The sequence below is a fragment of the Mesitornis unicolor genome, unplaced genomic scaffold (assembly GCF_000695765.1).
Source record: "Mesitornis unicolor isolate BGI_N332 unplaced genomic scaffold, ASM69576v1 scaffold14945, whole genome shotgun sequence".
NCBI classification, from domain to species: domain Eukaryota; kingdom Metazoa; phylum Chordata; class Aves; order Mesitornithiformes; family Mesitornithidae; genus Mesitornis; species Mesitornis unicolor.
The window spans coordinates 2,966-19,336 of NW_010186278.1; the positions used below are offsets into that span (position 1 = coordinate 2,966).

General features: G+C 54.0%; 1 protein-coding gene across 1 annotated transcript; it reads right to left on the reverse strand.

The window, feature by feature from the left end:
• Positions 1 to 1,086: 1,086 nt before the first annotated feature.
• Positions 1,087 to 16,129, reverse strand: LOC104541127 (L-gulonolactone oxidase-like; the record flags this gene model as incomplete). Its single annotated transcript, XM_010185105.1, has 11 exons — positions 1,087 to 1,215; positions 1,484 to 1,574; positions 2,626 to 2,790; positions 3,147 to 3,296; positions 4,658 to 4,734; positions 5,132 to 5,239; positions 11,730 to 11,915; positions 12,567 to 12,657; positions 13,888 to 13,982; positions 15,342 to 15,467; positions 16,028 to 16,129. Coding segments are annotated over 11 exons (1,320 nt in total), but the record flags the coding sequence as incomplete, so codon positions are not given.
• Between the last annotated feature and the right edge of the window lie 242 nt (positions 16,130 to 16,371).

Genomic DNA, 16,371 nt, shown 5'->3' on the forward strand with positions numbered 1-16,371 from the left:
TGCCCTGACCCAAATGCAGGACCTTGCCCTTGCCCTTGAACTGTGTTCGCCATCCTGGGCGCCTGCTTGATTCAGGCACGGAAACCGAAGGATGATTGTGACAGATTGGCCAAGGGCGATTTAAAGCAGCAGTCAGAAATAGGTTGTTTAAAAAAAGGAAATGAAAAGAGAGCGGGTGCATCTTTTTGAATGAAAAATTGCTTCCTGCAATTGCACAGCCTGAGGGAGCTGGGGGGTTCAAGTGGAGAAGAGGAGCTGAGGGGAGACCTTATCCCCTCTGCAGCTCCTGAAAGGAGGGGGTAGTGAGGGGGGATCGGGCTCTGCTCCCCATAACAAGCGATGGGACGAGAGGAAATGGCCTCAAGTTGTGGCAGGGGAGGGTGAGGATGGATCTGAGGGGAAATTTCTTCATGGAAAGGGTTCTGAGGGACTGGCAGGGGCTGCCCAGGGCAGTGGTGGAGTCCCCATCCCTGGAGGGGTTTAAAAGGCAGGGAGAGGGTCATGGGTTAGTAATGGTTGGACTCAATGAACTCAAATGTCTTTTAAACCTAAATAACACTGTGATTCTATCTCCTGGCAGGCAAAAATCCTCCCAAAATCTGCCTGCGTGCCTCTGCAAGGTGGCCTGAGCTCAAGGACCTGGCTGGCACCAGCCCCAGGCCCCATGCCCAGCCCTGACCCCAGCAGTGGGGTTGTGCAAGGACATCAAACCCCTTCCCTGGTCCTCAGGGCCAGACACCTCCATCGGCCATGTGCCAAGGCTGAAAGCAGAGGCTGGGACAAGGTCTGCTCAAAGAAAGGTCTTTATTGAGATGTTGGCTTGGACGGGAGGCATATGGGGCTGTTTAGGCCTTAGGGACACAGGGGCATGGTTTTCCCCCAAGCTGCTGGTTTCCAGGAGAGATTTTTGGGAACTGCAGAGCCTTGTTGACATCGAGAGCCCCATGGGGTCAACCCTTGCTGCCTGCTGTCATGACAGAGATAGGGGTGCAGCACCTTGGGAGCATGAAGGACCACGAGTTTTGGGGTGTCCCAAGAACTGGGGGCTGATGGCTGAGTTTTCCTCCATCCCTCATGTTGCTCCCATCAGTAAAACACCTTTTCCAGGTAGGTGTTCAGGAACATCCCCATGGGGTCCAGCTTCTCCCGGACGGAGCAGAATTTGGGGAAGGCTGGGTACATCTTCTCAAAGTCCTTCCGGGTGCAGCTGTGGGCCTGCAGGAGAGAAAGCATCCGGGGGGGTCTGCCCATCACTGGTCCTGGACCCCCACCACCACCACATGCAGCCCCTGCAGAAGTGGTGGGACCTCCATCCTCTTCTCTACATGCCCAGGGTGGGTAGCAAAGAGGAGAACACCTTCTCCTTGAGTCACCTTCTGATGGGGGAGGCTTTCTCTGACCCCCACTCAAGTGTAGATTCCCCCCTTCCCATGAGGAGCTGTGATGGAGAAGGAGAAGGGACCCCCTTTGGGGCCATTGGTACCTTTGCCCAGTGTGGTCTCCCACCATGCTTCTTCATGATGCCCTCGTAGGTCAACCAGTAGTTGAGGCGGGGGACGTTCTTCCCATAGGGTCTAGGGGGATCAGGCAAAGAGGGCATTAGCAGGGGCTGTGGGGGGATTGCACACTGTCCTGGTCTGAGCTCAACAGAACTCATTTTCTATTCAGTGATTTCACTTTCCAGCTCAGGCTCTTCTCAGGGGCTGAACTTGCTGAAACCAGCAGCATGGTTTTCCAGACAGTGTGCACTGCTACGAGTGATCATCACAAGGCCACTGTCTCACCATGGGGGCCGTGTCTGTGCCTATTTGGGGGGAACAGACCCAAACCTGCCCAACCAGGGATTGCATCCCACACACGCCACACTCAGTGCAAAGCCCAGGGATCACCAGGGTCTCCCCCCTTCCACCTTGGACCCTTCCTTCCCTCTCCACCCCTGCAATGGCCCAAGGCCCAGCAGACCCTGCTGCTTCGCCTGCCTCTGATCCTGAGCCCTGTGTTCCTGCATCAGCTCCCACTGCTGCTGGGGCCGCACTGGGACTTTTCCAGTGCTCCCAGAGCCTCTTTGAGGGAGGATTTTAGGTTGGTTTTGTATCTGTATTTGTCCATATCTGTAGATATTTCATTATTTTCCTATTCACATGATTATCCTGTAGTAACAGTATTATTGTTTCATTAAATCTGTTGTTTTCTTTTCCAACCCGTAAAGTCTCTCTCCCTTCTTCTCTTTTTCTCTTCCCTTCTGGGGAGGGCAGAGGGGTTCACAGAGAGCATCTGGCCAGGGTTTAGTGCCCAGCCCAGCCCCCTAACCCACCTAAACCATGACACACACCCAGAAAACCTCCCTGACAAAGAAGACAACCCCAGGGACCCATCACAGGCACCAAGTGATGGAAATCCTCTTGAAACCAGCATGGCACCAGCACATGGCCAGTGGACCCTGACATAGGACAACATCCTCCAGAAACAGGGATGGGTGGCTCTAGGGTGCTCCAAGGCCACCCCATCCCTTCTGGTTTGGGGCCTGCAAATGTCTTGAGTGGGATGAGAGGGTATGGCTCCCAGTGCACTGACCCAGGGAGGAAGAGGAGGAGGAGAATGGGGTGGGATGGGGCCACATCTCACCTGTACATGATGATGTTCATGTAGCAGCTGTCCCGCTGGAAGCAGGGACTCAGCCAGATCTCGTCCCCCCGAGCGAAGCGCACCTCCACGGGGTAGTGAGCCACCATCTTGGGGTTGTTCTCCAAGGCGCCCTTCAGCTCCAGCAAGGCCTCCTTCGTCTTCTCACTGCCCAGAGGAAGCCCCCAGCCCCAGTTAATGCCAGCATGGGCACAACCAGCTCCCTTCAGGTTTGGAGCCCCATCCCCACAACTCCATCTCTGACCCCGTGCTAATTCGAGGCATGGTTTTTCACATCCCAGAAGATCCCTCCCATTGCTTTGGGCTCACAAAGCCCCAAGATATGGTGGGGTGTGGATTTGGTGCCCCAGGACAGGGATGCAGAAGGGTCCCCATGCCAAGCTGGATGTAGGAACGGTGCCTCCTAACCAGGTCCCTTTCCCTGTAGCTTTGCTCCTACTCCAGGCAGGGGATGGCTTGTGGAGATGAGGGGATGGACAGGGAGGGTGTGCAGAGCCATTTACATGGGGATCGCCCAGTCCTGAACGTGCTGCTTGAAGCGACACTCGTAGTTGAAGATCTTGTAGCTGGTGGCAACATTCTCCACCCGGGAGCTGAAGAGGAGCCAGAAGAAGAAGCGGTTGATCCAGCAGACCAGGCTGGGCACGAAGGTGCTGCAGGGGAGAGAGCAGGAGGTGAGATCCCACCCCAGAGCTGGGCATTTAGGGTGGGATCTGCGATGCCACCAGCCACAGCCCAGGGATGATGGGCAAGGGTGATGTAGGCAAAGCTGCAACCATTTGCCCTTGTGGCCAAGAAGGCCAACGCCATCCTGGGGTGGATAAGAAGGGGTGGTTGTAGGGGAGAGAGGTTCTCCTGCCCCTCTGCTCTGCCCTGCTCACACCACAGCTGCAATCTTGTGTCCAGTGCTGGGCTCTCAGCTCAAGAAGGACAGGAACTGCTTGAAAGAGCCCAGCAGGGCCACAGAGATGAGATGCTGGAGGGAGTGGAGCATCTCCTGCTGAGGAGCGGCTGAGGGAACTGGGGCTCTTGAGCTTGGAGCAGAGGAGACTGAGGGGTGCCCTCATTCCTGGGGATCCATTGGGAAAGGGCAGTGTCAGGAGGAAGGAGCCAGGCTCTGCTCTGGGATGTCCAATGGGAGGACAAGGGGCAATGGTCCCAAGCTGGAGCACAGGAGGTTCAAGCTGAAGCTGAGGCCAAAGTTTGTGAGTGTGAGGGTTCTGGAGCATGGCCCAGGCTGCCCAGAGAGGTTGTGGAGTGTCCTTGTGTGGAGACACCCAAAGCCCTGGCTGTGTTCCTGTGTGACTGCTCTGGTGACCCTGCTCTGGCAGGGGATGCACTGGGGCAGCTTTCCAGGTCCCTTTCAATCCCTCACATGCTGGGATTCTGTGAACTCCCATGGGGTGTTGGAGCCTATGGGGACCTGCAGCTGTCCTGGGACCTCACTTGTGCCTACCCCGCCTGCTCTTGATCCTTGGACCCTTACCCTTTCCCCTCCTGAGAAAAGGGGTTGCTCTTTCCCATTACCTCCACCTGGAAACCTCAGCAGGCTGTGCACTGGAGAGACCAAGAGCTACTGGGGACAGAGTGGAGTGTCCTGGTGGACCCCTTGACAGAGATCTAAGTGGCCATAGTCACTCTTCATGGCTTTCCTCTGTCACCAGGAGACCTTGGCTGGGTCTCATCTCTCCACCATGGTCATGCTTGCAGTCAAAACCATCCTCCAAAAAGCTCTTTTGCTGCTGCAAACCCAAGCTGCTTCAGCACAGCGCTCCGTGTCTGCGCACACGAGAGGGCAGTGCAGCCCCAGCCGTCGATCTCAGCACAAACCCTGCACAGGAGCTTGCTTAGAGGAAACCAAGCATCTCCTTCTTCCCTAGGCATGGGAACCCTCCCTTGCTGTCTGCCCCAGGACTCGCAGCAAAGCAGCACAAGGTTTCAATGTAGAAATGGAGAGAACAGAGCTGGACAAACCTCCCCAATCCCTCTTGTTCCCCAATGAGCCTGCTCCTACCTGATCCAGAGCAGAAACTCCAGCAAATAGTAGCCAACAGCGTAATCCCACAGCCAGCTGGCGGAGGAAGAGGGGGGCTGCAAAGCCAAGCAGAGGAAGATGATGGTCATGATGGATGAGCAGGATTTGAAGCTTTCTTGCTGGGGGGGATGAAGTGGGAGCACATCCCTGGCCCAGGACCAAGCTGGGAATTGGGGTTTGGACTCCCCAGATATCTCTCCCGTGATGAAACAGGGCCACATCCAGTCCCAGGAAGGGACCAGGCTTTGTCATGAGGATGCTGAGAGCTTGGACATCTGCATCTGTGCCCCGGGACCCTCAGACCATGGAGCACAGGTCCAGCCCCAAAATGCTGTTCCCCTGATCAGCCACCCCTGGCACCCCACGGCCACCCTAAAACGCCAGCTCTGAGTGAGCACCCAGCTTTGAGCACGGGCCCTTCTTCCTCCCTGCACGGAGCCCACTGGGACCTGCCTTGTTGGTGAGGTCCTGGTAGATGACGCTGACGTTCTCGCTGTGAGGGAACCAGAGGAATCGGAAGTATTGGGACCTCTTTAGGTGGTCCTCGAGGTGATCAAGGACCTGCAAGGAGCAGAGAAATGGGGGCTGCTTGGTGGTTGTCCCCCACCATAGAGAAAGAATCCCAGGAACAGGGGTTGGAGGCACCTCAGGAGACTCCAAGGAGTCCATCTGCAGAGTTTCAGAGATCCCTGGATTGGAGGGGAGTCAATACAGCCCAGCTATGCACCAAGGAGATAACAGAGACCATGGGCCCCATATTTCGGGAAGGGCATGCCCGTCGTCCCCTCTGCCTCAGCCATGGCACAGCTCCCCATCCTGACAATGCTGCCAGGGCTCAGACCCCACGTCCCCCTGCAATTGCACCTCTGCAGCCCTCAAACTGCCCCAGCAGGCATTCCCACACATGGGGCAACACAGCCAGGGCTGGAAGGACCCCTTGCAGCCATCAGAGGGCATGCTGAGGGTTTCCAAAATCCACCTCCTGCTCCAGCATCAGCAATGTCCTTCCCAGCTTTCACACACTGCCAGCACATCTCTCTGCAGCTCCGGAGCCCCAGGGCATCAGGGATGCAAGGGAGGATGGAGCCAGGATGCTAACATGGCCCTGTCCCAGGGATGTCCCCAGCTTCAGACGCAGAATTGCCAAATTATTTATAAAGACACAAAAAAAAGCTTTAAGGATGGCATCTCCCTTGGCTGAGCTGCCTGCCAGCAACTGAGGACAGCGAGGACAGGCAGGGACCGTGCAGGTGATGGGACTTGAGGAGGTGACAAACCCCAGAGCACTTGGGGTCTTGTCCCAGGGTTACGTGGAGGAAACCTCATTGCCTGATACAGCAGCACCCACTGAAATGAGGAGACCCCTTCAGCCCCCATCCCTTTTCCCTGTCTCTGTGCAAGGGCAGAGGGACCCCTTGCTCGTGGTCCTCTTTTGGCCATGCCACCACCTCTCCCTCTTGCAAACATCTCCAACCCCCATCTCCCTGGTCCTCCTGCAGAGACCTCCCATAGCTTCGCAGAAAAGCTTAAAAACCCAAGAGCTTTGCTTGGAGGGGTTTGCTTTGACCCCATAGAAGGTGCAGTGACCCATGGATATAATCCCAGGGAAGTCACGGCAATCTTGGCTGTGAAGCTGCTCCTTTCCTTGACGAGTTATTTGTCTTAATGAGCCATTAATCACCAGGCTGGGCTGATTTAGCACCCAGCATCTTGCTGTGACCCCGCCATAAGGTGAGGGTCTCTGTGGGGGTCACTCTGCCCTAATGTCATGGTCCAGTTAAAGATGAATAACATATTTATTATGATGAGAATGAATGCTGATGCTGTCGTCTTCATCTCCACATCTGCAGCTCCCCAAAAAGCCACAAAATCTCTCTGAAGTGTCCCCAAAGCAGCCGATTTTCTGGCTGGAGAAGTTTTTCTGTTGGAAACAGTTAATGAATGTGCAAGTAGGTGCTGGGCAAAAAGCCACGACCTCACATTTTCCCCAGTTTGCTTTAGGAATAAACGCATACAAGCGGGGAAAAAGGAGGATGCAGCTTTCCCAAGGTGATTCTGCCAGCGTGTGTTTTGTCTTCCAGCCACGGCGTTTGTGAGCAAGAAGCAAATCTCTGGGTGGGGGCGACCTTTCCCAATGTGCGCTTTTGATCCCTGCGATAGCGGAGGATCGGGCTGGAGAAAAAGAAACCCGCCACTTTGTAGGATAATTACAGCGCGAGAGCCGCATCGGGAGTCCTTGGGGACGTCGGCTGCGAACCGGAGCCAGAGGCAGAGGTCGGGCGGTGGAAATCTCGTCGCTGTGACGTGGCCAACGCACGCAACGGAGATGACCCTGCAGCATGCAGAGAGACCCGGGGGATTTTGCTCGTCTTCATCGTCAACCCAGGAGCCCAGGACAAATCCGTTTGCTTCATGAAGTTTGGGTCAAAAGAAGTTGATTGAGGTTTTTCGGGTTTTTTTGCTTGCAAACACCCTGAGTTGAGGGTCGGGCACTTGCTGCAGTGCAGGTTTGGTTGCTGCAGAAGGTCTCAGATGGGACAAGCTAAGGGGCTGTGGAGGATGAAGCACAAGGAGTGACAAGCGCACATCCTATGAGTCCATCGGGGCAATGAAAGGGAGCCAGGGAGCACAGAGTGGTCCCATTTTGGGAAAAGATGGATGCTTATCTTCCCCTTTTGTCTGCATCCCACTGCATCGGGGGACGATGTCTGAGCACCACATGGAAGAGTCACTTCTGTGGGCTGACACCAAACCCAATATTTCTGACCAGGAGGGATGAGGACAGGCCTGGCAATGGTGAGGGGGTTCAGGTATTGGGTGGTCTTGGAGGAATTGGGCTTGAGGGATCCATCCCGGGTGCCTGAGACACCCCCCAATGGGTTAGGGGACAGGTTAGGGTTAGGAAATGATAGGCTTAGACCAAAAAAATCCACTTCTTCACCCTCCAGATTGCCAAGTTGTGTACATCTACAGGTGGATGAAGGTTTGCAGGGGTCCAGAAGCAGAGCAGAGGCCTTCCCGGGTGAGAAAATCATTGCCTTCTTATATACAAAATACATATACACAAACCAGCTCCAGCTCAGGAAGCCCCCAAAGCCACAAAGACCATGGGAAGAAGTTTTGTGTCCGAATCTCACCCATCCTCATCCTCATCAGCCTCTCAAGGATGCTCCGCAGGTCTCTCCGGTGACCTCAGCCAAATGATGAGCCCTCTCAGTCCTGTGCCTTGATCCCGGGCCTCGTCAGCAGCTACAGCAGCCGAATTTATTATCCCAGCAACGAGGAAAATCACGAGGCCGGAGAAGAAAGCGTGCAGAGCTTATACAACCACAAATCCAAGCCTGGCTCCTCTGACACATTTATTATTTGCAACGTCTTAGATAACTCAGGCTTAAATATTTCAAGCAACCTGCTCCCTTGCCATTATTCTCTTCCGCCTCGCTGGGCCACTCGACATGAAAGCCGGAGATCTGGCAGGAGGCAAGGAGCTGCGATGACCGAGAATTGATAATGGCATTAATATTTATAGAGTGCGTTCTCGTTTCACCCTCTTGAACAGCCCCGAGGGACGGCGAATGATGGGCTGAGCCGGGCAGAGGACGCGGTCCAGGCAGATGATGCTGAGCAGGGTTATCCTGCACATGAACTCAAGGGTTTTTTAGCTAAAAGGCAGATTTAGGAGGTGTGAAACAACACCAAACCTGGCAGTTTGGATGAGGAAAGGTGCTAGAGGATGTGGTGGAAGTCCTGGAAGGGTGAGTGAGGACCAAGCTGTGAGGAGCTCCAGGCTCCCACCACGCTTAAACACATTTAAATTGGGGAACACACTGCTGCAGGACACCGGGAAGATATTCCTGAGCCATTAAACTTAAACCCATCACCTCCGAAACTGGGAACACTGGTAATGGACTCACTGCAGGCTGGAGAAGCATCTTTGGCTTCCTAAATTTCTCCATCTTCACTTTCCACTTCCCAGGGAAAACAAGACCCCAAAGTGCTCCAGCTCTCAACTGCAGGCAGGAGGACACGGTGATGGGCTTGGGTAACATCCATGGATCTCTTTGTCCACCGTCCTGGCCAGCCCAGCTCGCCCATGGTACGGCACAAGGAGCACTAAATTGCTTTGGATCAAGACTTACAAAGTAAACACTGCAAAAGCGCATTAAAATACACGTTTGTGATGGTGCTCGAGCCACCCCAACGGGGCGCTGAATAATTCAGCCCTTCAAAAATGAAGGGCAGCATTTCTCTGAGCATTACTGGTGCCGCAGCTCTGATCAATCCTGCAACAAATGCTGCTGCTTTTGCCCAGGGACTGTTTCTCTTTTTCACGAGCCCAACTTCACGAAAGTTTGTGCCGTCATCGGCCAGAGCTGGAACTGGACCATTGAGAGCCAAATGAGACAACGGGTGAGGATGCTGCTGAGGATGCACCATTAGGGATGTCAAACCTCACAGGAGGATGAAAACGAGCACTGGTTGAGCTCGTCAAGCTCCTGGAGAGGTTTCTTTCCACCACCATGGGTTTCTTCCTCCTGATGGACTTTGTGCCTCAGTTTCCCAATCCAGAAATCCAACTCCTTCCAGTGAACGCAATGAGTCTACAAGGGATTTAGAAGGCCACCAGGTCGTTCTACTTGCAGATGGTCCTTTCTCTGTAGGCTTTAGCCTGTGCGATGTCTCCAGCGATGATCTGGCGATGGAGACCTGGAGGACTGCTCAGTTGGAGGCAGGGGGTCACATCCTGCTATGGTGGCTGTCCCAAATGTGGAGCATCAGATGGAAGAGCTCACTCCACCCAACGTCCCAGTGCCGTGAGGGTGGGAGGGCTCCAAGGAAATGCACCCAGCAGTTAAAAGGAGTTTATTTAATGGCAGAGACAGGGAAAGTCGGTTTTGATGAGTCCCCGAGAGAAAGGATTCCTTCAAATCGCGCTGTAGAAATGCCCATGGGGCCTTCTCAATGCTTTCGGAGGGAGTTGGATCACACCCACCATTGGCCAGGAAGACAAGTGGAGACCCAAGCTCATAAAGCCCAGGAGATGTGCTGGCCCAAAAAGGACATTTCATGCCTCTTTCGAGGGAAATCAACCTGGGTCCTGCTGGGAATGGAAAGCTCGGGTGGAGGAAACCACTCTTCAACACTGAGCATCTGTACCATCATGGAGCATCTGTACCAGCATCCCAGGACACCGTCCCCAGTGCCTCAGCCCTGTACTGAACAAGGACCTCAGCTTCTCCTCCTCTCCATGGCCAATCAAGTGCCCTTTCATGGCCTACGTGCAAGATGTGGACATCAGGAGGGACATTGCCAGGGAGGGGGCACCCACAGCTTCTGTGTCCAACCTGTGCCATGGCCTCATCACCTTAACCAGGACAAATGTCTTCCTTATATCTACACTAAATCTCCCCTCTTCCAGTTTAAAGCCATCCCCCCTGGTCCCATCACTCCATCCCTTGTCAAAAGTCCCTCCCCAGCTTTCCTGTCCCCTTCAGGTCCTGGAAGGTGCTCTAAGGTCTCCCCGCAGCCTTCTCTTCTCTTCTCCAGGCTGAACAGCCCCAACTCTCTCAGCTGTCTCCAGAGCAGAGCTGCTCCAGCCCCTCAGCATCTCCATGGGCCTGGAGATGGGAGAGCCCCATCCCCAAAAATTACCCAGACCTCATCAGAAGGGACCAAGTTATTATTAAAGAGCACAAGATGCTTGCACACTATTTTAAGTGGCCCATCTGTCACTGAAAAAAGCAAAGAGGAGCAGCAGCAGACGATGAGATGGGAGACAACACTTCCTCGGAGAGCCCAAGGCTCATGGGATCAGCCATGCCCTGCAGGACGCTGCTCCCTTCCAGGACCTGCCTATAGGGGCTGCCTGCCTCCAGGGATGCTGGTTCAGCACAGGCAAACTCTTCTCCCTTCTCTTTCTTACTCTATGCAGCACACAAGCTCATCAGACCAGCCCAGGATTTCCAGCAAGGGCAATTTTCTCCAGCTGGATCATTAAATCTGCATTAGGCTGAGTCATCCGTGCCTGGAGTCACCAGATCTCGTCTGCCCTGCCCGGCGCCTGCCAATGCCGGGTTAAACGGAGCAGTTGGTTGGTCCATCTCATGGCAATGTTTCCCATGGACAGAAGCCAGCAGTGCTGGCGCCCGTGGGCTCCTCCAGCATCTCCAAACTCAATTGCACTGAAGCCTCCATGCTCAGCCCCTGCCATGGCGTGGAGGAAACACAGGGAAGATGAAGCTGACGGCTGTGGGCAAACCTCCATCCCTGCTCCAGTGAGACCAGAGGCTCTGCACAGTCCGGAGCAGCTCCTCACCACTGCCTCTGCCCTTCCCCTTGCTCACAGAGTCATTAAGGTTAGAAGAGACCTCTAAGATCAGCCAGTCCAACCTCAACCCAACCCCACCATGGCCACTAAACCGTGGCCCCAAGTGCCACATCCACACGGTTTTTGGACAACTCCAGGGATGGGGACTCCACCATTGCCCTGGGCAGCCCCTGCCAGTGCTTGACCACTCTTTCAGTGCAGAACTTTTTCCTAATGTCCAATATAACCCTTCCCTGGAGCAACTTGAGGTCTTCTCTCCTCCAGGCTGAACAACTCACTCAGCCCTTGCCTTGCTCCATGCAGCACCCCTGGGAAGGAAGCAATGTCTTCCCATGGCACAAGGAGACTCAGCACCCTCATTTCCCACCACCCCCCTGGCTCAGCTTGTGACCACGTAAGGGGCTACATCCCAAACCCTGCTTTGCTCCTGAGCATCAACTGCATTTCCAGTCCCAGAAGACGCTGTTCCCACCCATGGGAAGTTAAAATGGCATTTGCTAAGAAGCGTGGCTTTTTCTTCCTCTCCTTTGTCACCCTGGAGATGTTTCCAACTTAGACACCAATGAAGCACGCCACAAAGATGCATAAGGACTGCAACCTACACAAACGCATAGGGTTTTCTACCAGAGCAGGACCAATTCCCATGCTCTCTCCAACCGTGTCACCTCACCAAAAGCTTTGCTTATCCCCAAGGAGGCTTCACAAACATCGCCCATGTGGTACCTCAGTGAGGGTGGAGGGGAAGGCCACCTCGTGCAGGAGGAACTGGGGCACACACTGGAAGGTGACGGTGAGCAGGACACCCAGGCAGCCGAGGTGCAGGCGGGCAGCCTGGAAGATGTCCCCGTTGATGGACTCGGAGCACTCCAGGATGTCCCCCGAGGCTGTCAGCAGTGTGAGCGCTACCACCTGCCAAGAAGAGCATTCAATGTGTCCCATCTCCATGCCAAGACCCTGCATCCACCCCAGAATTAGGGCTGGGGGATAAGCAGGGAGACCCCGCACACCACAACCATCATCACTGGGTGCTTTCTGCCCCAGCCCCTCTGCTGCCACTTTCAATGCAGTGGCATGAAAGGATTCTTTGGTCTCTGGGGGGGGATGCTAGGAAAAGCCATCAAAGAAGTCAAAATCATCCAAATTATTTCACTTTTTCACAGCCATTGGTGGAGTCGCTGGACAGGATCTGAACTGGGAGCGGAGGATTTTCCTAATTGTCCAGTTAAAAACAGACCTGGTCCCTGCAGGGATTTGGTTTTGGGGGGCTCCCATACAAGGGAAAACCTATTTTCCCTTTGGTACAGAGCTCAATAGTTGGATTATGAGACCATAAAGCACAGGGACAGAAGAGTTTTGGGCTGGATCATGTTTTGGCTGGCAGATGTGGAAGTCCCACTGTGCATGGGGGACTTGGGGGTCCCCATAGCAGCACCATCCTGGGGGAACAGGACCCTCCTGCTTGCTGGGTACAACCTGCTCCTTCCTGGGCACACCAGACCCTGACCAAATGATGGGACACCTCCCCTGAAGCCCTCAGGATGCTGATGTCTTGTGTCTCACCTGCGTGGGCAGGATGCCGTGCTTGATCCCAGTGTTGTGCGTCCCCGTCCCAATCACACCAGCCGCTGTCACCTCCGAAACGGCTCCTAAACTGGGAGCAGATGAAGAAGTTGGTGAGGACCCAAGCGTATGGGACATCTCCATGGGATGTAGCTATCAGGATGCCTTTATAGTCCATGGGGAAGAGGCAGCTGGTGAGTGCAGGTCACCATGGTCAACTCAGCTGTGTCCCATCTCACACATCCCCATCTCTCCCCATCAACCTGGAGGGACTCATGGAGGTAGAGACAGGGATCCAGGTTGTAGAGCAGGGCTGGAAGCAGCATCCATGAGCAAAAGGTCTGGAGATCGTGGTCTGTTCTTCCAACCATTCCCAAGGTGGAGATGGTAGAAGGCTACAGCAAAGTGTGGTTTTCTTGCTGTTTCCCTCAAATCCTCCTCCAGCTTCCAACAGCTGGGGAGAAATGAGCTCCTGAACCAGATGAGGTTTCTGTGCATTCATTGCAACCATCAGTGGACTCTGTGAAGGAATCCTGCTCACCCCATGCACAAAACTGGCCCATCTGGTCAGGTAAGAGCTTATGTCTCCAAACCCTCACCCCAACGAGGTCTCTGTCAAACCGACCTCTTGTATTGACCAAGGAACACAGATAATGAGCTGGGCTGTAATTAAAGAGTAATTTCAGCCCTGAGCTCAACTAAAGCAAAGAGATTGAGTGTAAGAAATGCTCTCCATGGCTGTTTCTTTTGCAGACCCCAATTTGAGCATGGCACTGGAAGGGGCTGCCCAGGGCAGTGGTGGAGTCCCCATCCCTGGAGGGGTTCAAGAAGTGGTGGATGTGGCACTTGGGGACATGGTTTAGTGGCCATGGTGGGGTTGGGGCGAGGTTGGGCTGGATGCTCTTGGAGGTCTTTTTCAACCTTAATGATTTGATGACCAAAACCTAATTTCTATCAACCTACAGGCCCTTTTGCCAGGAGCCATCAGCCTCTGCCCCATACAAAGCAACCCTAAGGAGGGGTACACTCATCTTTTAAGGGCCCAGAGTTTCCCTTTCTGACACAGACAGGACCAGCCTGGTGGATGCAGTGACAATATAGGGTTGGTGTGGGGATAAAGGCCCCACCTTGTCCAGCTACTCCATCGTGCAGGGGTTGACCTGTGGGCTGCAGGACCCTGGTGGAAGACCAGATCCTGAAGTAAACACCTCTATTCTGCATTAAAAGCTCTCCAAATATCCTAGTTTTGCCATGTCCAAGCACTTGACCTGGAGCAAGGACAGACACCTTGGAGGACACCCCATGAACGTGTCCTACTCACTTGGCCAGGGCCAGCCCATGCTTGCTCAGCTCGACGTTGAGATCCGCGAGGAAAATCCCACCTTCCACCGTCACTTGCTGCTTCTCCTTGTCCACCTGCAAGGGATGGGATGGGAGAGGGGAAGGTCACAGCTTGGAGGAGAAACACCCCATGGGAAACACCTCTGCTCTTATAAACACGGTTGATGAAGTCTATACAGGAGATCCATGAATCACGATGGACTGGGTCCATCCTGAGCTTCTTTACCCTTGAGCTTCACCCAACCCAAACCTTACCCAACCCAAACGTCACCCAACCCAACAGTGTCACTGTGGCTGGTCCAGGTCCCACTTCTCCCATAACTTCTCCCAAGTGTTGGTCAATGCAATGGAGCAGAAAACCCCCAGCAAAGCTTTCACCTATAGCAAATCCATTCAATCCTCCCTCCTGCCTCTCTCAGCCAGCTCCTGGGGGATGGACAGCTTTAATTACCATCAGGAGCTCCTCATCCCTCTTCTGACAGACAGAGCTGTCAGGGAGGGAGCCGTTCCTTAATTAATTATTGCTGTTAATCACCAGGAACGATCCAGCGCTCAAAGTACGCTGCTAGAGCCAGGATTTTTTCATCTTCAGCAGAGCTGATGCACTTGCATACATAGAGAAACATGTGCCCATGTGCCCAAATGCATGCATGCACACACATATGTTGGTTGGGGTTTGTCTTTTCTCCTAAGGAAGCAGCAATGGGATGAGAGGAAATGGCTTCAAGTGGTGCCAGGGGAGGGTGAGGTTGGATCTGAGGGGAAATTTCTTCCCCAAAGGGTTCTCAGGGACTGGCAGAGGCTGCCCAGGGCAGTGGTGGAGTCCCCATCCCTGGAGGGGTTCAAGATGTGGCACTTGGGGCCATGGTTTAGTGGCCATGATGAGGTTGGGTTGAGGTTGGACCGGATGATTTTGGAGATCTTTTCCAACCTCAGTGATTTGATGATTCCCAAAGTTGTTCAGGACATGATCCACGGGCAACCCCCAAGAGTTGACACTGTCCCAGTCTCATCAAATGGAGCAACCTCCCACGGGGACATTTCCCACCCAATGTTGGAACAAAAACCATGGACCATGGTCGGGTCTTTGCCAGGCTGCTGTGTCTAAACCATCTTTGCAAGCCATGAAAAGTGTTGCTTCCTCCTCCCCATCCACTGACTGTGTTGTGACAAGGACAATGTGCATTTTTTAAATGAAATATTGCCATTTTTTATATGCTTCTGATGTTTTTACACCAGGAAAACGCCCATTCCTTCATCCTACACCAGCATTTTGGGGTCTGGGTTGGGAAAACTCCTGGCTGGGAGGAGAGAAAAGCCTCTCCATCTTTTCACCTCCCACCTTGGCTATGGCAGTGTTGGTGTCCCTGCCCTCTGTGGTCACACAAAAAGGGTTTCAGGGCCACCACACCACCTCCCAGACGCAGGTCTCACCTTGAGGACCCTGTTCATCTTCCCCATCTGGATCATGAAGTCCTCAGTGCAGGCGATATCCGAAGGGGAGTGACCGCCCCCCACCACCTTCACCCTCTTGCCCCGCTGCCTGGCCATATCCAGGATCTGCAGAGAAAACAGGCGGCCTTGAACATCCACCACCAGTGGACTGAGACACTCCAAGCTCATCTCACCCATCACTGACACCACCTTCACTTGGACAACTCAACATCTGGGGTCAAAACCACTCCTGAAGCTCAGACACCTCCTAAGACAGCCCTTGGGGGTCGCACTTAGATGATCTCTAAAGGGTCCTTCCCACCCAAACCAAGGCTCTGTGATCCCAAAAGTGGCAATGCCCACCTGAGACACCCTAGGGTGACAACAGTGACCCAGGAGTCCCACACCCCAGCATTGCAGCTGGGGCAGGCAGAAGGCTCCAGAAGGATGCCAGATGCTGATGCCCAAGGAGCAGAGTCCAGCTGGGGTCTGGGGTGCTGGTTTTGGGCATATTTTAGATGAGGAACTTCTGCAGTTCAGTAGGGTGGGCCATGTCCTGGTGCTGAGGGAAGGGCTCTTGCTCTCACCATCTGTGACCTCTCTGATTGAATATGATGGAGCATCGCAGCCCTCCTGGGCCTTTTCTTCATTTCTAAGGGGTTGTCTCCTGGAAGCCCCCTCCTTACCTCCCGGATCTCATCCACTGAGGTGGGCTGGAAATACAGCTCCGGAGAGGAGCCATAGGTCTTGGCCCAGTTCTGGAACTTGACTCCTCCTTGGCCGTGAACCTGAACCGAAAAACAAGAGCTAAAGCAGAAGAAAGCAAGCACCTCCTCTGCTTCATAGATTAATTTTTAATTATTTATGGACACAGAGGTTCATCTCAACCCTTGGAGTCTGTAGAGCAGAGACGTCTCCAAGTCACCCGCGGGCTCCCTTTGCAGTCAGTGGGGAGAAGTGGGAGGACCCCCCTGGGCTGTTTGAGACATTTCCCTCGAGCACAGAATCACAGAATATCAGGAGCTGGAAG